The 19,383-nt window shown below is 45.9% G+C and overlaps 1 protein-coding gene and 1 long non-coding RNA gene across 3 annotated transcripts; both read left to right on the forward strand.

Moving 5' to 3' along the window:
- The first annotated feature begins 292 nt into the window (after positions 1–292).
- On the forward strand, positions 293–18,738 carry IP6K2 (inositol hexakisphosphate kinase 2). 2 transcript variants are annotated; one of them, XM_085235783.1, is made up of 6 exons: positions 293–447; positions 11,506–11,802; positions 13,876–14,098; positions 14,806–14,981; positions 16,398–16,573; positions 17,954–18,738. In XM_085235783.1, exons 2-6 carry the CDS (start codon positions 11,601–11,603, stop codon positions 18,449–18,451), a joined length of 1,275 nt encoding a protein of 424 aa, XP_085091909.1. In that variant the 5' UTR covers positions 293–447; positions 11,506–11,600; the 3' UTR covers positions 18,452–18,738. The 2 variants fall into 2 exon arrangements, with proteins under 2 accessions (XP_085091909.1, XP_085091910.1); XM_085235784.1 differs by lacking the exon at positions 293–447 and adding an exon at positions 800–821.
- On the forward strand, positions 11,809–13,577 carry LOC146543412 (uncharacterized). Its single transcript, XR_014886355.1, has 2 exons — positions 11,809–12,061; positions 12,789–13,577. It is a non-coding gene; the product is annotated as an uncharacterized LOC146543412 (long non-coding RNA).
- Positions 18,739–19,383: the final 645 nt, after the last annotated feature.

Genomic DNA, 19,383 nt, shown 5'->3' on the forward strand with positions numbered 1-19,383 from the left:
GCGTCACTGAGCTCACTGTCAGCGCCTGCTGCGCGCTAATTTAAACCACAACAGTCGTTATCCAGCCCGAGGCCGCGGGACCGTGCATCCCACACAGACCGGGATGCTGCGGCGGCACCACAAGCATCAGGCCTCAGGCCCCGAGGAGCCACCGCTCGCGAGTGAGGGCCCAGGAACGGGGCGGGCCGGCCGGCAGAGCGGGCCGCGGTGAGCCGAGGCCTCCCGTCCCGCGGCGCCCCGAACCCCGGCTCCCCTAGCAACAGCGCCGCCGGCGGCCGCCCAATCAGCGCGCGGCAGGGCGGGCCGAGCCAATAGCGTGAGGCGGGCGCGATGGCGGGGCGGGGCTTCGGGCCGAGGTGGGGGAGGGCCGGCCCCGCTCCGCGCCGCCATTTTCACGTCTGACAAACAAAAGAGGCGCAGCCGCCGCCGGCGCCGACCTGACCTCAGGTAACGGCCAGGGCTCGGGCCGCCCGCCGGGGGGTGCGGGGCTCAAGGAGGTGGTGGAGGGGGCGGTCTCCGTCGGGGCTGTGCGGTGGCGGGGAGGGCTCTGGAACGCGGGGGGTGGGGACCGGGGCTCTGCGGGGGCTCCGGGCCGGGGAAGGGGCGGGCGGTTCGGCCGTGTCCGTTCGTGCCGAGCGGGAGGTGCCGGCGTTCCGCGGGCCGGGCGGCGCTGCGGGCGGCACGGGAGGATGCGTTGCGTAACGCTGCGCCGCCACTGCCCCCGGTGTGGGGAATAGGAAGTGCGCGGGGCGGATGGCGCGGCTCCGGCACGGCTGCGGAGCAGGAGGCGTTCGTTCTGCGTAGCAGCGTTATCGCTGTTGGTGGGTAACGGCCCGGTGGGAGTCGCGCCCCGATGTGTCCTTGGCCTCGTTTCCACTGCGCGAAGTACACGTGCTTAGCGCGGATCTCGCTCCTGACACGAGCTGGAATTGAATTGCCCTTTGCTTCTGGTCTGTCAGCTTTTACTTTTTGACGCGGGGGTTCTGGATGTGCCCGTGTGCTTTTGTGCTGCGTGCGTCTCTGGACACTTCGGGGTCAGGTGTTGGAAAAAGGGTTTAGCATCGAGTTGTGTGGTTGCCTTGAAACGTTGGGATCTTTGCTCATCCTGTCTCGTGGCTACATATACAAAAGCATTCACACGTATGTACTTCAAAATTGAGTCATTGGGTAACATTTATTTGTTGTTGTTTACTATGCTGCTGTTATAATTTGTAAGTGGGAAACAGCAACAATTTAACTGCCAGAATTCAGAAAGCATTGTTTCTTCTTTGTAAACACCTGAAGTGATCAGAGGTGTCTGCTGGTAAGGGTGGTGGGAAGGATTTTGGGAGGAGGGCTCACAGGGTGCTTGGCGAGGATTACAGCCATCCAAATGGACTTGTTTCTAATAAAAGTAAGACCTTACACTTGGCCAAGTATTTTTCCATAAATTGAGATTCATTACCTTAATTGAAAAGCTCTCTTCCTAGCTCTTCCCTTCATAGCTTGCTGGAATAATAAATTGTCCGCAGTACTCTGCTAATACAAATAATGCAGTTTGATGTTGCTATTTATTCTTGAGGCAAAGTAGATCAGAATCAGGGTGGGCATGTGGTACAGCAATTTGGGATGGAGCTGGACAGCTGGGTAGTGATGAGATGTGAGTGCTGGGCTTTGTGCTCTCGGACATTCTTGCCCTACCAGTTGCTTGCAGAGAATACTTTACATTTGTCAGGCATGCTGCTTTGAAAAAGCAGGGTGAGAAAAGATGTTAAAGAAAGAAGCACTTAGCTGCCCTCCGTGGTTGGGCTTTCTGCCATGTCGGTACTGTGGTAATGCCTCATCATTGTTCTCTGATAGCTGGGGAGGAGGCAGGGTGTTTTAGGGACGTTTTTGTGTTCTGAAGAGGGTGGGGGAAAGTAGGGGAACCTTGTTGTAACGGTGCCCTGCTGTGGTCACAGATCATAACATCATAGAATGGCCTGGGTTGAAAAGGACCACAATGATCATCCAGTTTCAACCCCCTGCTATGTGCAGGGTCGCCAACCAGGAGACCAGGCTGCCTAGAGCCACATCCAGCCTGGCCTTGAGTGCCTCCAGGGGTGAGGCATCCACAGCCTCCTTGGGCAACCTGTCCCAGTGCGTCACCACCCTCTGTGTGAAAAACTTCCTCCTAATATCTAACCTAAACCTCCTCTGCCTTAGCTTAAAACCATTCCCCGTTGTCCTCTCAGATGTCTGCCTTCTTGCTTTGGGAGTATGTTACTCTCAAGCTGATGGTGAAAAACCTACTGGGGACAGAGTGTCCACAAGGAAGTCCCACCCAAAATGATAAGCTAAACATTAGTTGCTCTTAATCATTAAATCTTTATTGTCTAAATAAACTCAATTAGATAAGGTTTCAATTTGGAATAAACTCTCAGTGATTCTGGTGTGAGGTGTGTGCCTCTCAGAGCAGAGCTGTGTCCCTGTGGGGACAGTGAGGGTTGGGAGTGAGCAGTGGTTTGATGTGGCTTTCAGTGCTAGGCTGAGGTGTAACTTCTGTTCTGAAGACATTCATTGGTTTCCTTGCCATTTCTGCACCAGTGCTTGAGTACAGAACTTGTTTGGCAGGTACAATATGCCTCAGTGAGATACTGCAGCAAATGGTTGGAAGGATGGAAACTGAGTTGCAGATAAACAAAAACAAAATTGGCTTGATTGCACTTTCTGCTCTAGGTATACTATAAATGTAGAGGTAAGTACGGGAGATTCTAATCTGTTATGCTGATACCTGTATATTCATAACGGTTCTTGAGTATCTAGTGAACGGGGGTGGTGCCGTGATGTGGCAGAAGTCAGGTTTTTTACACCAGTGTGTGCAAAAACTCGCTGTCTCTTTCAGTTCATCCACATATCAGCTGTTGGTTTGCTGATGCATAGCTCGTCCCTGTTGGCAGGAGGCAGCACTTGGTGTCTAGGCAACGCCGGCCCGGCTCAGCATCTCTGTGGCTTGCTTGAAGAGATGAAAATTTTCCATTGCAGGGGAGAGGATTTTTCCTCTATGGCTTGTTATTGTACCTGGCTTTCTGTCTTGCCCAAGGTTAATGCATCCAAAATAGGGATGGTTTTCAGATACTTAGAGACTACATTGTGTAGTTGTAAGGTATAATTGTAGGTAACCGTTTCTATGTCTCTTCTTAGAAATATCTCATGATGATCTTATTTTGGGCCTTTCATAATAACTATTTTTGTTACGATGTAATTCTTTTCTTTGATTTTGCAAAAAAAAAAAAAAGTTAAAAAAAAAAATGATGACCCAATGTAATGAGATGTGAGTAGCCACACATTGCTGCAGAGTCTAACTACTGTAGATATAATGGAGATAAAACTGTTCAAATGAAGATTTATTGGTGGTGATGTCCAGTAAAGTGTTCATGAACTTTGAATCATCAATGATGATTTTGGGCACTTCTTGATTTGTATGACAGTACGTCCTTGACGTTCTGAGCGTGCCTCTGATGGGATGTGTTGGACTAACAATAACCTTTATAGTAGGTACAGAAGGTACTCTTCTGTTGTACTGGTTGTCAGATACTTACTGCTGAAGATAGCTGGAACCAGGCAGTGTCCAGTTTTGCATTGCTTTACTGGGGGGAAAAAAAAGTTTGCTTATACAGCACTTCTGATCTCTGAGAATCTTGCTCGATGAGGATGAACTCATCACATCTGTCATGCTGAATAGTTGGGAAGCAGTGAGTGCACAAGTCGTGGCTGGTTTGGAGCTGGGTACGTGCTGACCAGCCAGTTAATAGGCCAGACAGGAAGGGCAATTACTGATTTCACACAACAGCCTTTCAGTGTAACTGTATGTCTTGGTCACTATATTCTGTTCCAGCTGTGCTGATGTTCAGAAAAATGGAAGGAACTAACAGAATTGGGCTGACTAGCTGGAACTGGCTGACGATGCTCCAGTTGGCATCTAGAGCTTGGGGAGCTCTGTACCAGGACAGAATACTCATTTGCACAAGCACTGTTGACTCTATTAAGAATGAGCACTGGGAACTGCTGGGTTTATTTTCTTGAGGCACAGATGGCTTTGACGACAGTGCCCAAATAGCTGCGCGGTGCTGTGATGCAGAAGGCTTCAGTAGTGCCTGAAACCTTCCAGGGATTGTGGGCACTGCCTAATTTTGTGCTTATTGAGGCTGACAGTTTCCTTCTAGCAATTACTCTTCATTTATTTTTGCCAAAGAACAGCACGTTATCTGTCTTGTACTTTGGATATATGGTTAAGAACATGATGGCCAATTATTTATCATTTTTTGGCTGACGTTAGCTAATACACCTTGTTACAGAGTGGAACTGCTGACTTGATGGGCATCATCTTGATGTCTGTGGGGTATTAGCTCTTTCAGAAGGTTGGTTCAGTGGAAGTAAAGGTTGAACTGGATGGATGGGATGTGTTCATACTGGAGTTTTCAGAGTTGATGGAAGCGAGCAGCCTCTCAAGGATGAGGTGTAGGTGGAGTAAATGTGGCGGTAGCCACACTGGACCAAATGGTAAGGGGAGGGAGTATCTTGCACTTGTTCTGTTGAGACAAAAGGAAATTTTGAACAGTTATTTCTTGTGTCTGGGTGAATTATGACTTAACATCACTGTACACAGTTTGATTTCAAAGAATGTAGTCTTCCATGACCTTCCATAAGCTTGATTTCTCCCTGATGCGTTTTGTTTTCTGACAGTGTTGTTCTTCAGAAACACACAATTGGAATATGAGCACAGCATGAATGATGGTGCTGTATTGCAGGGTTTTGAGGAGAAAAGAGGCTTTTGGCAGTCATCCTGTCCAAGTCCTTGTTTGGTTAGTGGATACACTTGTGCCAGCCATGCTTGCTTGTGTTAGGGGGTCGCTGGCTGGTACCAAATGGTGCTGTAACCTGCTTCCAGGGTATCTTTAAGAAGCGTGGAGGGGGAAGGAGGAGCGTGTAAAAATCACTCAATCTTGTATGATCCCTCAAGGATGGAAGTCCAGGTTGTGTGGTTTGGTTAGAGATGTGTTTGCGGGTGGTTCAGTGCATTCTGAAACAAACACAGTTAGAAGGATATGGTGAATGACTCTCATGAACCTTCGCTGATCGGTAGCAAAAACTCAGTGACTGATCTGAGGTTAAGTCTCAAACCCAGTATTTGAGGAACCATAGAATGAAAATGGCTGTCACGTCTTACTGCCGTCTGTCTTGTTTTGCTGTGAGACTGCTTTCAGCTGAAAGGAACTAAGCTTCATTTGATGTATGCTGATGGTATGAATGAATATACATGTAAATAGGAGATGTGGAATATGTGACTGGATTGTTGGCAGCATTCTTCTGCTGGTTCACTTACAGAAGGTCTTAGGTGCTCCTCTGGAATCTTTTTCTCAAGGAGTTAAGAGTAGATTTTAGGATTTGGACAGTTTAACAGGCTTGTCCATGTAAGCATCAGGGGTTGGGATTTCTGAAGAGAATGCAGACAAAAATCTTCCTGTAATAAAGCAAATGCAACCCTTGTGAAAGACTTGATAGGTTCCCTTCTGAGCAACTTCACATATGGAGCAGCTTAGTCACAACTCCAAGGGCTGCTCGGAAAGGTGCCCTGTTCTTTTATTGAGGGGTTAGGAATACCAGGCTGCTAAATTGGTGGCAGTGAGAAAGGTGTATGCATGGGCTTATTTTAACCTCGATGCTTGAATTTCTGGGTGGTTTTTGTATCTTGACTAGCACTTTCTCTTGTGTAATCCACGTAATGTAGATTTTGCTGTCACATTTTCAGAAGATTAAAGGCTGAATGCTATTTTGGATTCTCCATGACAAAGGGCAGCATTGTCTTTTTATAGCAACCGGTGTTTTTGGCCAGCGGTGTCAGAGTGCTGCTCTAGGATGGATCAGTTTCTAAATGGGAAGTTTAAGTAGCTTAGCTTTGGTGGTTCGGGTTTCTTAGTTTCCATGGCATTTTTACATGGCAAAGAGGTGAGCTCTTAAATTACACGGTCCCTGGAAATACTGCACGGGTTAGAATTGCATGCTCTTTTCTGGCAGAGTATGCTTAGTAACCTGTAACTTGGCTTTATTTTTGTTTCAGGGAGATTAAATAGCTTTGAGACATAAAGCTGGCATTTTGCTAGAGCTTTGTTTATGTAATTGTTAAACTTGCAGATCACAAAGGGCGTATGGAGAGCTGAAAGCTGTTGTTTTTTGGTATTTCTAAAGCTTGTTCAGAGCCCCTGGCCTCCCTGTTGAGGTTTAAGGGCTTCCCTCCCTCAGCTCAGTGGCTTCATCAGCTAAGAAAAAGCCGTATAAGCTCTCGAATTGCCTTGGTTACTCTTGTGTTCTGAGACAAAGTGAGAGGGCTGTGTGTTCCTCCTAGTCATTCTGAGCTGGCTTAGGCACGGTAAGGGACAGCAGCTGTGTGTGAGGAGCAGTGATGGAACGTGATACAGCACATTTCTTTGTTGACGTGTTTGTGCTGTTAGTGTGTTATCCACAGATATGTGTGCTGTGTAATTCTTGGTTTCATCTGTTTGGGCTGCGTTCAGAAGTCCTGCTGATACTTGCTGCAAGAGCAGCTCTGCAGCTGTTCCAGACTTACAGCTGTAAATGCATGTCTCAACTTGTGGGGCAGTGTTTTTCTCATAATAAATACTGCTGCTTATGTTTGAAGGAAAACAACTCCATGGTTAAAAGGAGCTAGCAAAAATGCTGCTTTTTTTTGTTCCTTATGCTCAAAGTGCACATCTTTATGCATGTATAGGCATCGGAATGCCTTCTCTTCTGTCTGTAGGCTGCAGAAGCATTAGTGTTGGGTAGGAAGGGCCCAGTACTTGCAGAAAGGGCTGCCTGCAGCAGGTGCTGCTGTGCACTGCTGGCTCCTGCAGCCTGGGCTGCACTGCTCCTCTGCTCTCGGTGGAGTTGGGCTGTGGGTGCCACATGCCTGGTGTCAGGAACCTGGGGTATTTCCAGCTGTTCTCAACAATCCTGAAGTTTATTGCTAATTTTGAAGATCTGTAAAGCTAGCAGAGATTTACAGAGAGGCTGGAACTTTTTTTTAGAGCTAAATACTTCAGCTATGTTTTGCTTGTCACGTGCCAGTGATGGATGAGCTCTGGCACAGAGCACAGGCCTTTTTTTAAAAGCCAATGCCAGTGGATTTGCTTCGGGTTTTATTGCTGCATTTTTCCAGTAATACAACAGGAAAATGTATACAGCTTGAAATAGGAGTTCCTGTAACTGGAGGAGGGCAAGTGCTGCTGCTTTAATTTTTAGATGAACAGATACTTTCCATCTGATAATAAGTATGCATTCTTCCATTTGTTAGTGATCTGATATCAAAAATAAGATTAGATTTCTACCTTGATATGAACAAAGGCTGCTGTCTACTTAGCTCTGCTGCTTTCCCAAAAGGGTTTTGCAAACATGTTTTATATAACTCTATTCCTGAATTATGCATAATTCTGGGTTCTAGGTTCAGTCTAATTACGTGTGATTAAGTGAAGAACTTAGAAGAATTTTCTTTCTTTTTGTCTGGTGAAGCCTTTTTGTTGTTTCAACCTACATGGTTGTGTTGCTGCAGTTGCCAGCAGTTTAATAAGAACAGATTAGAAGAAAAAACTGTTTGGTATCAATATTTCTAAGAAGCAGGTGGGATAGACCAATAGAAGAGACCAAGCACTGTGTGTTCAGCAGGCAGAACTTGCTGCTTTGTAGCAGGTGAGCTGGTGGTGCTGGGCACATCTTACAGTGCCGGACTCCTGTCGCTCTCATCACTGACCTGTGAAGGCTGGAGCCAAAGTCTTGCTGCTTGGAAAGTGAATGCATACATGGTGTGGAGGAATTGATATTTAACTCTTGTAACTGTTCCTGCTGAGTATTTTTTACTACACCTTGTACTTGCTCATCTCTGAGTACATGTCACTGAATAACAACTTAAAGATCATGATATTGATTGATTTGCTGCAGAAGAACACAAAAATAAGTTCATTTGCATTGGAACTTACAGCTCAGCATTTTTTTCCTTACCAGTATTTATAAGTAACTAAGTAGTGTGAGTAGTCACAGACCCATGGTTTAAAGTTATACCTTTCCCCCAGTCTAGTCAGCCTTTTAAAGCAGGTTCGATAGAGCAGCCTTCTGAGATGCAGACCGGAGTGTTGCAGACACCAGGCAGATTTGTTAACAGATGCTGCAGATCTACAGCATGCCCCACTGCCCTGAGTCTTTGTTCTTGCATTTAGGGAAACCAGGAAGCATTTCTCCTAACAGTTGCTAACAGATGCATCCTGATGTTGCATCCCTCTGCTTTGTAGTTTGTATTCAAGGAGTAACCTTGCTATTTGCTGGTGCTGGTAACGGAAGAGGAGGCTTGCCTGTAGTGTGGTCACGTAAGGGTTTGGAACGTGCCGGTAAAATCCCACTCAGATAGGTGCATTGCAGGTTCCTGGTGTGCTTGTGCTGGTCCAGCTGTGAAGGTTGTTCTCTTTGCACATGACAGTGACTTTCAGCTGAGCCCTCAGTAAGGTTCCAGTGTGCACAAAGCAGGTAGGTGGGTGTCTCACAAACTTCCCTTGGTGCTTTCCATGTTGATGGTTGCACGTTTGTCTATCCCTTCTCAGTTGGTTTTCATTTCTTCAGGTTGGACCAGCTTTCTCTTTGTCATTTTCAGTGGGTCAGTGGTTTTCTGCTTTCTCACATTTGCTCATCTCTGTGGTTTGGCTTCCTTGGGATCTGTAGGAGGGACTCATCTTTGGTTCTGTGGGGTTGGGGCATTTTGTAGCAGCTCAGCTCAGCAGGCTGCTTCCCTTTTGCATTGTGCAGTGAGCTGTGGGAAGGAGGGCAGAAAGCTTTGCTGCCTCGTTTGTGTCTGCATGGCTGAGTGGGGGCTGTTGGAGGCTGCAGGTGGGCCCTGGTGTGTGCAAGTCTGTGCTCAGGGAAACCCAGCTTTAATAGGGGGTCAGAAAGATGGTTTGGAGCCAGCAGTTCAGCTGGCGTTGGGAAAAGGGTTATTCAGTGAGATCGTTAGGAAGGAGGGAGTTGGTGCTTAATTGGGATCTCCAGGGGATGTATTCATTATGCAGTCACATATTGGACTGAGTTAAGAATCAGTAAGGGCATAAAATACCTGCTGAAGAGTGGAGTCACCCAAGATGCATTTTAAAACCCTGAAAATGTGACTTAATGGTGGTGTTCTACAGTCACTGTCGTGTGGGTGAAAATAAGAACATGTGGTGAAGGGCAGAGCACGCTGAGTTTGGTATCTGGGAAAGATGCTGGAAGATGGCTGCTGTGTGCTCTGTCCTGCCTAAAGAGCACTGATAACAAGCTAGGCATGGAATGGGGAAAAAGCAGTGTAAACTTGTGCTCATCCTGACTGAGATCTCTGCTGTTGGAAGCAGCCAGACTTACCTTAGAACTTTTCTTTCGAAGGAAGTAAAACCAATCTGATGTGTTTGCAAGGTCGTTTGTGCAAGCATGGTGTTTGTAAAAGGGATGGTACAGAGTGTTCCTGGTGGGCCTTACAGTTGTGATTCAGGTTCTGTTAAGCTGAGTGGCAAAATTCCCAATATTAGGTGAAGTTAGAATAGCAAACACATTGTTTGTAGTAAAAATTCTGGGGTTTTAGCATTACAGAGCAAAATCTTAAGGCTATTTTTGCTGTGACATGCTAATGAGAATACTTCTGAAGGCCACTTCATGGCATGGAAACAACTTGAACTCAGATATCTTTCATATCTTGAATGGGTAAAATACAGTAATTGTTCCCAATGCCAACTTAAGCTGCTTGATTCACTGAGATATAAATCACTGGCGGGGCATGCAGGCATATCAACTTTCTGGGCACTGCTGCTCAGACCTTACACACGTTATAGGCTTACAGCAAGACGAGCAGCAGGGCTTACTCATACAGGCACAGTGAGTTGTCCCTACTGGTGTGAGTTTCCCTCTGTCTCTCCAGCCTTCACATCTGCCCTGTGGCTGTGCACACTGAGCACACGGTGCTTGGCTTGTGGAGATGTTTCCAACATCCCTCTCCCTCCTTCCTCTAAATATTGCATAACTGCTATTTTTATAATATCAGAGCTATAAAAAAAACTTGCTTTGTTAGCCTTTGAATGGGAAGCTGTGCTGTATGATGTGCTGCCAGACCCATGTTTTTCAGGAAGCAGCGAAGGAGTGTGAGCAGCCCTGCTGGGGGCTGTGCTTGGGAACGCTGCTGCCAAATAATGCACTGCATTGCTTGGGCACGTGTGAAGCAAACGAGCTGAGCTGCTGCTAACGAGTTCCCTGAAGGTGCGTTGGGTAAACACGGTGTTGAGTACTGGCTGCGTTGCAGGTGCTTTCTGCTACGCGGCCCTGTGTTGGAGCAGTGTCTGTAAGGCTGAGCTCCTGCAGCAGTAGGACTGGTGGTGTTAACCAGGAGCCAGAATCGCTGCTGCCAGTCAGTGTCTCTATATCAAGGATAATGAGGAAGGTGCTCACAGAGCTGTACTGCTGTCTTGGAAAGAGCTCTCTTGCAGTGCCTGTGTTCAGTGCCAGCACGGAGCTGTGGCCTTATGCATGCTGTGCTCTGCCCCCAGTGAGCGACAGCAAACCTCTGCCGTGCGCTGGAGGCACCAGAAGCGCTGCTGGTGCAAGGAAATCTCAATCACGACTCTGGAGAGATGTGGAACTGCTGCGGTTGGGACACTGAGAGGTCCTGACCCGCCTGTTTGCAAGGTGTGTGTGGTGCCGTGGGCGTCTGGGGACACAGTCACAGCACGGTGACGGAATGTGCTGGAAGGGAAGCTTACTAATTTGGTAACGCTGTTACAGTTCTTGAAAGGAAGGGAGAAAAAACAGCAAAGTGTTGTGTAGTGAGTAGAATATCGATCTGTTAGCCGTGGTGCAGGTAAACATTCCCGGAGCTGGAACCGAGCGATCGATCCGTGTCCTTAAGTGGTGCTTTCACTCCAGGAATGCCCCCACGGCCGGGGCGCGGTGTGCTGCTGCCCGCAGCGCTGCTTCTCGGTTAACGGAAAGCCGCCGGGTAACAAAGGAGGGCAAATAAAAATAGAGCCGTGACCTGGAACGCTTCGTGGTCCCTTTGAACTAAGTGCGTTGTTGTTTGAGTACTGATCTTCAGACGAAATAAATAGGAGCCTGTTTTCGCTGCAAAAAGTTAATGATTAAAGCTCCTGTCTAAAATTAGAGCGACTCGACTAAAATTTTACGTGCAGGCAGGCCCTCGGCTCCGCTCCGTGACCCCGCGCCCGGCGGTGCAGGAGGGAAGGTTGGGGAGCTGGTGCGCTGCGTGCCGGGATAGCCCGCCCATCGCCGGCACTGCGCAAGCGCGGGCGGACTGGAGCTGTTGGCCCCGCCCATCGGCGGCTGCCATTGGTCGAGGCGCGGTGGGCGGGGCGAAGCGCGGCGATCTGTTCTGGTCGCGTCCCGAGCGCGCCCGCAGTCCGGCGCCGACTGAGCGCCGTGCGGGGCTGGGTTGGTGCTCAGTTCGGTGCTCCTCTGCTTGCCTTACAGACCGCTGGGCTGGAGCTCTGCCTGCGCGCCTCCGGGACCTCCGCCTCGGAACCGCCCTCACGCCGTCGCCTCCCTCTGTCTAATGCGCTACAAGGATGAGCCCAGCATTTGGAGCTATGGAAGTGGAGCACTATTCCAAGGGAGTCCTGCTCGAGCCCTTTGTCCACCAGGTCGGGGGACACTCCTGTGTCCTCCGGTTTAATGACAAGACTATCTGTAAGCCCCTTATCCAGCGGGAGCACCAGTTCTATGAGACTCTCCCAACAGAAATGCGTAAATTCACTCCGCAGTATGAGGGTAAGTTACCAAACTGTGGGATGGGGTCAGGCTGCCGCTTTCCTGCAGTACCAGCGTGCTGTGTGCTCTGCTGTCTCTGAAATCTCTTCTGCGTGGAAGAGGTTTTGGGGCTTTTCTTTTCATGTATTTTGATGTTGTCTGAGGCAGGCTGTGGAGATGCAGGGTGGAAATGCTTGCCCAGCTGGTGTTTGGGCTGCCTAACAGCATTAGAGTAGAGCAGCTCTGCTGGTGATAGTCCATATATCTCCCTTAGGCATAGGTAAGTCGCTAACAGCTTGCGGATGTTTTCAGTAATTATCTGCTGCTTTTTTTGTGGATTTGTAATTAATTTGCACCACTTGTTTAATGTCTGTTTACAGGAATTTGATAAGTTGGGTGGTGGTGTGTGTAAGTTTAATTGTGATCTCATTTGTTTTGGGGTTTGTCCTTTCACTCTCGTTTTGATCACAATAAATACACGTTGGTGAAGTGTCTTGTTAAATATTTGCAGCGCTGTTTCTGTCATTAAGGAGAAACAAACATCCATGGCATTTAGGTAGGCAAGGATCAAGTAGCCGTGATGAGTCAGATCTTATGTAGGAGTAGAAATTCCAGTTCTCCTAAACATTGCTTTAGTTAACAGAAATTGTTTTTTGTTATTCCATCGATGGCTGGTTGGTGATTAATAAATAATGACCAAAGCATTTTTTAAATGGAGTTGCTTTTTATGGCACACTGACTTTAACAGCTGTAAGGGTGACCGTTTTGCACTGTTTGTGAAACTGGCAGAAGACTTCAGAGATGTTTCCCAGTAGTGCTGCCTGCGTGCTGGCAGACTGACACCTCTTACACGAATTCTTTGGGACTGGAAGAAAATGTGGTCTTTGAGTGATCCCTTTCAAAATGTAATAGAATGATTGTACCGGTCTGTGTGGCTCACTGGGGAGTGGGGGAGGGATTTAGGGGATAAGGGGCCTCATTTGGGCCTTCTGTTATTATTTTTCCAGGATAAAGGCCATTTGCTAGTCGGTTCCCCCCCCTTTTTCCTGTTGTCCTTTGTGGCAGCAGGAGTGTCAGAGCTTCTGCACCCCCTCCCCCAGGCACTGTAGGTGTCAGAGCTGCCTGCCCATCTCTCGCCGAGACCTCTCCCTCTGGCCCAAAGATGAGCTGCAAGAACTGTGCAGGTGGCTTGATTTGAGGATAAGGAGAGGGGACTGGAAAATAAAAACCTAAAAACCAATTCAGACATTGTTATGGCTTCTGAAGTACGCCCAGAAACATGCTAATGTTAGCATGAGGGGCGTCTGCTGGGACTCACAATGCAGTGCGGTGCTCCAGAGCCTCAGAACTGCCTCAGAAGGAGAGGGAGAGTAAGAGAAAAGTGTTTTCAAGGTTCACTGTCTCTGTGTACCACAGATATGTTCTGTATTGCATTTTGTTACTTATTTCACAAGACTGCTGCATTACTGCTATCAATAAAATATATATAAAAAAGAAGAAAACGTGTAATTCAATGTAGTGATTTAAGAGGGAAGCACTTGGACTAGTTTTACTGTCGTGTGACGTCATCTTGTTTTGCTCTGCTTGCAAGTCTTTCCCCTGGGGTTCTGTTGACCAAATCCTGTTTGGACAAGTGGGTTTTGCTTTGCTGTCATGCAAAAACTTAAAGCTTTCACTGTCTGTTTGGATTTTTTTTTTGTGCAGATCACTTTTCACTGCAAGTTGTTAACATGTTTGACATCTCATTTAGGGTCAGACCAGTCAGGTTTTTTAATAAACATTTTTATTAATTGAAATTGTCTCCTGTTATTATTTGATTCTTACTTGATTCTGAATTGGAGAGAACAGATTTTTTTTTTGTATTATTCTTTTGTCATTATGATAAATTGTCTTTTTTTAAGGTATCGTCTTTGTCTAGGTCTTTTGATATTTGTTAGGTTGGCAAATGAGGTTTGGCCTGTGGCAAGATAGAAACTAAGGACCAGGGTAAGAGAAAAAAAAACAAAAGCTGCTTTATTTTTAATGTTGTGTGTTGTAAAAGGCTTGCTTATTGCTTCAGCAATTCACAGCTGCTTATGTCCTTTCTCTCTTCAGGTGTGGTGTCAGTGAGCTTTGAAGAGGATGAAGATGGAAACTTATGTCTAATAGCATATCCATTAAATGGGGACCACGATAACTTGGAAAACTTAGATAATTCTGACTGTGAACCCAAAAGTAAGCTGTTGCGATGGACTAACAAAAAGACAGTGTTGTTAGAAAATGAGAAGCTATCTAAGGAGTGGGTCCGGCAGCACAGGAAAGAGGAAAAAATGAAAAGGTAGGTTTAATAGGGAGAGCTGGGATGCAAAGTGTTGAAGCGTAGTATTTTTGCTGTCAAACTGGGATAAGGTCTCCAGAACTTCAGAGAACTCTCCAGATCTCTGCTTTCAGTTTCTGTTCTCATTTCTTTCTTTTTTTTCCTGACCTTTTCACTGCAGTCAGGCTCAGTTGTGAAACTGCCCTACCTGATAGCATGGTGACTGCTTTTTGCTGTGATTAGCTAAGAAAGGTTTTCCAGTGCTATAGAAAGATGTGTTACAACCAAGCCATAACATTCCAGTTGTGCTGTTGTAGGAAGCCAGCTTTATCTGCATTAATCATATTCTCCCTCACATTTTCTTATAATTATGCCTGCTGTGAGCGATCTGAGCTGTGAAGTACTGTGCTAGAACACTAACCTTAGCAAGGGATAAACCTTAAAGTATCCCTTACTTCTTTGGAAGTAATTCAGACGGGTAAAGAATGCATAAATTGAATTACTGCATGTTTAGCTGTATGCTAATTTACACCAATGTGGAAGTAGCTTTCCAGTGGTTGATGTATTACTGATGTGCAAATTGTCTGAATGTACAGAAAAGGAAAAAAAAAATCAGTGCTAGCTGTTAGAGAAAACAAGTAAAATAGACCTCACTGTGTTTAACTTTATAAACTAAGTGTTCACTGTTGTGTTTCACTTCTAATCTGATGCCTTTCTCTGTTTTCTAGTCATAAGCTAGAGGAAGAATTTGAGTGGCTGAAGAAATCTGAAGTTTTGTATTATACTGTAGAGAAAAAAGGAAATATTAGTTCACAGCTTAAGCAACATAATCCTTGGAGCATGAAATGTCACCAGCAGCAGTTACAGCGGATGAAGGAAAATGCAAAACATCGAAATCAATATAGTATCCTTTCCTGAAGATGCTTCATGGCAATGGAATGAGTAGGGCTCTGCTTTTTATTTTGTGCACATGACAGATAAAAATTTAGTGCAGGCTTAACTACAACCCAGGGAAGCTTTGTGAAGCGGTCACTTACATGGTGACTTGGAAGGGATTGCCAGCACTTTCCAGAACACAGGCTTTTCCAGCATGCTATGAAGTAGCGAGGCTAGGAAATCCAAGTAACTTCTACAAATTGGGACTTAGTTAATGGAAAGGCTTTAGAGCGTTTGGGATCTTCCACAAAACTGACTTACTAATGTAAGCTTTTGGAAGAGGGTAGAAGTGACTCTTTTTTCCCTTAGTGAGAGCCATTACTGTGATCAGTACCGAGGATCTCAAAAACTAGTTGCTGTTTTCCCTTTTCAGCAACTTCTCAGTGTTGTCTTAAATATAGGGTGGGATGGTCTGATACTAAGAGTTGTCTGCTTTGATAGTCTCCTCATAGTGAGCTTTTTTGATAAAGACAAGCTGAATATAAGCTGTCAGGATGGCAGCATGGAAAAAAACAGTGGCTACATGAAAGCTGAGGCACACTTCTGTGCTCTGCAGCTTTAGGCAGAGCATAAGAATGTGTTCAGAAAAGGACAGCGAAGCTGTGAGGGGTCTGGAACGCAAGTTTTATGAACAGCTGAAGGAGCTGGGGTTGTTCAGTCTGCAGAAGAAGAGGCTCGTCTCTCTCTACAACTGTTTGAACGAAGGCCGTGGCAAGTTGGGGCTCTTGCTCTGCTCCCACATAACTAGCTGTAGGATGAGAAGTGATGGCCTCAAGTTGGAAACATTCCGACTTGTTCACTGTAGGAAACATTTATTCTCTGAAAGAGTCATGATGCGCTGGCATGGGCTGCCCAGAGAGGTGATAGAGTCACTGTCCCTGGGGGTGTTCAAGAAACATCAAGTTGTACTGAAGGACACAGTTTACTGGGGAACAGAACATCTCAGTGACTAATAAACTGTTCAAAGTGAGAGAAAGTACTTTGTGGCTGCACTAAGTTGTCACCATGTCACTGCAGGTGATTGTTAATCTAGGAAGTGTGTGATATTTCAGAAGCAGATCTTGTGTTGTGATGTATTTGTAGGCTGTATTTTGTCATTCTGAATCTGTGGCTTGTCTGCCAGATTTTCTGTGACCTCAATTACATTTTTCCCACTTACTGTAAATAAACAAAGAAATCACCTGTCTCATTTATCTTCTCTAGAGACCAGTACAGCTAGAAGTAGATAAGTACTTTGATACCATGTGTTTGCAACTAAGTTTTGATAGGCTACTGTTTAGTGGGCATACTTAGGATTGGAATTACAACACTAGAATGTCTGTGGTAACAGTGTGAAAATCCTGTGGTTGTACTGTGAGGATTGTTCCTTAACCAGCACTTCCAGAATTCATTTTGCTGGAAAACCTGACATCTCGATATGAAGTACCATGTGTGTTGGACCTTAAGATGGGAACCCGACAGCATGGAGACGATGCATCAGAAGAGAAGAAGGCTAACCAGATCCGTAAATGTCAGCAGAGTACATCAGCTGTTATTGGAGTCAGAGTTTGTGGCATGCAGGTGAGAGGAAAATGAGTTGTGTGTAAAGCATCAGACGAGTGCCTGTTTCTGACTGTCTTTTACTTTCATTTCTTGCTTCAATAGTAATCCTTTGTGTTGTTGTCCTTGATGCTGTGCTTCATTTCAATCAGTGAAAGGCTTTTGTGAATGACTTACCAGTTGAAGGTAACAGCATCTGCAGGAGCAACCTGTAACAGCTCCTGCATCACAGGGATTGTGTTCTCTGAGCAAGAAAACAGGCTCCTGCACCATAATAGTAATTGGAAATTGTGTAGTAAAACTACTGATTTGATTAACATCTTAGGATAAGCGTAAGAAACAGTTGCAGAGAAGGTCTCCTGGAACTTGCATTTTGAATAAAACATGAAAATTGGCCAAAATTTTAACTAGCTATCAGTTCTGTCTCGCAGACTATGAAAAGCCGTAGATCTTTCTGTTTAAAGGAGGCTTGTTGTGAAGTGGGTTAGAAAGTGTGATAAGAGTAGGGACCGAATAAGATACTTGCATGGACTTTCACCCAAGTTTTTTGTTTACTTGTTTCTGTATTTCCTAGAGTAACAAGTGGGAAAGAGCTTGTTTGTTTTTGAGGCTTTTCTGAAGCCTCTCTCCTCCTATCCAGTAGATTCCGGGAATGCCAACAGTGTTTGCTGGGACTTGTTCCACAGCATGACTCTTGGCATGATTGGTGTTCAGCTCACTGTTGAAATTCTGAGAAAAGCACGAGACAGCTCCCACACTTTTGTTTCTGTCTTTTAACCACACTGCTGGGATTTGAGCTGGCTGGCTTGCCAGTTTGCCTTCCAGTACAGACCTGTGCTGGAAAACAAGGAGGAGGAGCTTTAGGATACCTCTTGTTTACTTTATGGAGATGTTTTGGCATTTTTTTTCTGTGCACTGTATGGAGGGCTTTCCCATAGGAAGCAATCTTCCTGCAGGAGATCCTCCAACTTGTTGAAAATACGGAGATCCATGCGGTGGCACACCTCGACTTTCTAAAACAATGCTTGCTGTCCCGTTTGGAGCACAGCGTTCTGGGAATCAACTGGTATGCCTGTGAGCAGAGGCAGGTGGTGTCTGAGAGGCTGTGGTACAAGTTGTATCTTGAATGGAGATCTTGGCCGCAGCTTTCCTAATTCGCTTAAACTCCTCAATCATACGTTCCAAGTGGAAAAGCTCGAATGTAAACTGAAAGGATTTTCCACTTCCTCTGAGCCTCCAAGTTCCGAAGACACTGCTGGGTCTGTTGTTGCAAGCAGTTTCTGCAAGAGCAGTGTTAAGAGAGCAGTATATCATCGTGTAAGAGCTTTCCATAGCAGCCTTCGGTCAGTGTTGCCAGCAATTTTAACTCTTCTTTTCTCTTGTGTGTGCTTGAATACGCAGGTGTACCAGGCAGGCACTGGCCAGCTGATGTTCATGAATAAGTACCATGGAAGAAAGCTCTCAGTCCAAGGATTTAAGGAAGCACTTTACCAGTTCTTTCATAACGGCAAATACCTGCGCAGGGAACTCTTTGAATCTGTTATTAAAAAACTGACTGAACTCAAGTCTGTCCTGGAGAAACAGGAGTCCTACCGCTTCTATTCGAGCTCCCTGCTGATCATCTATGATGGGAAGGAAAGGCAGGAAGTTGCTGTTGACTCGGACCCAGAGGACTTGGAGGACCTTTCAGAGGAGTCTTCAGATGAGTCGGCAGGAGCGTATGCCTACAAACCGACTGCTAGTACTGTCGATGTCCGTATGATAGACTTTGCCCACACCACCTGCAAGTACTATGGGGAAGATAGCGTGGTGCATGAGGGCCAAGACACGGGTTACGTTTTTGGACTTCAGAATTTAATAGATATTATTAAAGAAATAAGAGACGAAAATAGCGAATAAACAGTGTGAATGCACATCAGTAGAAAGCGCACTGTCGTGACTCTGTATTCCAAAATTATTGGCCACTTTCTGGTGGTAGGAATCCTTACAGACTCTGCAGGGATGGTCCTGTCAGAGTCAGACTTGTTCAGAGGGCATTTACTTATATTGGTGCTGGACCTAGCACTGGCAAAACTTAGTATCCTTATTTATTTTAACTTTCTTAAACATTCCATATTTGATTACTCAGATACCTCTGTTATCCCTGTGTGTATACGTTCCAATAAAATTCTTTTTGTTCATTGTAAGTGATGCTTCTGTCATTGATGCTGACTGAGGAGGAGGTAGAGTTTTGAGATCTTTCTGGTGGTGTTATGCAAAAGCAGCGTTAGAACAGCAAAGCTTTCACTAGCTTTCATTAGACCACGCGTGGAATAATGCATTGCTTCTGGGTCTCCTGTCCAGAACAATGAGAACCATGGCAGTGGAGAGCTGGGGCTTGGCCAGCAGCTGGAGCACCTGCCTCTGGGGAAGCAGGGCGTGTGTGGGTCTGGAAGAAGGTGTCTCAGAGGGATGAAGGCTGAGCTAGAGGCTGACTGTTGGCTTATAATAGCCAACAAATTATTTCCTATTTTGGGATCTTGTAAACTGACTCCTGCTGTGTAACCCGTTTCTATATAAATTTTCCTAATCTAAGATGAGCCAAACCATACGTAAGAAACTCCTACAGGATTAGCTGTAATAGCAGCTGGTAGGGCAGAGCTGCAGAGCCTGCAAGTTACCTTAAGCAGCTTAAAATCTTATTTGGACGAATAGATGGGAAAGGAATGTCAGAATGTCAGAAGATGGGTGAATAATTGAAGTAAAGATAACCGAGCAGCCCAACTAGTTCCTCTTTGGAAAGAGGGATGTTTATTCATCTAAACATTTTTAGTTGGCTGACTTTCCCTCTT

Source organism: Meleagris gallopavo, chromosome 14, assembly GCF_905368555.1.
Source record: "Meleagris gallopavo chromosome 14, MGAL_WU_HG_1.1, whole genome shotgun sequence".
NCBI classification, from domain to species: domain Eukaryota; kingdom Metazoa; phylum Chordata; class Aves; order Galliformes; family Phasianidae; genus Meleagris; species Meleagris gallopavo.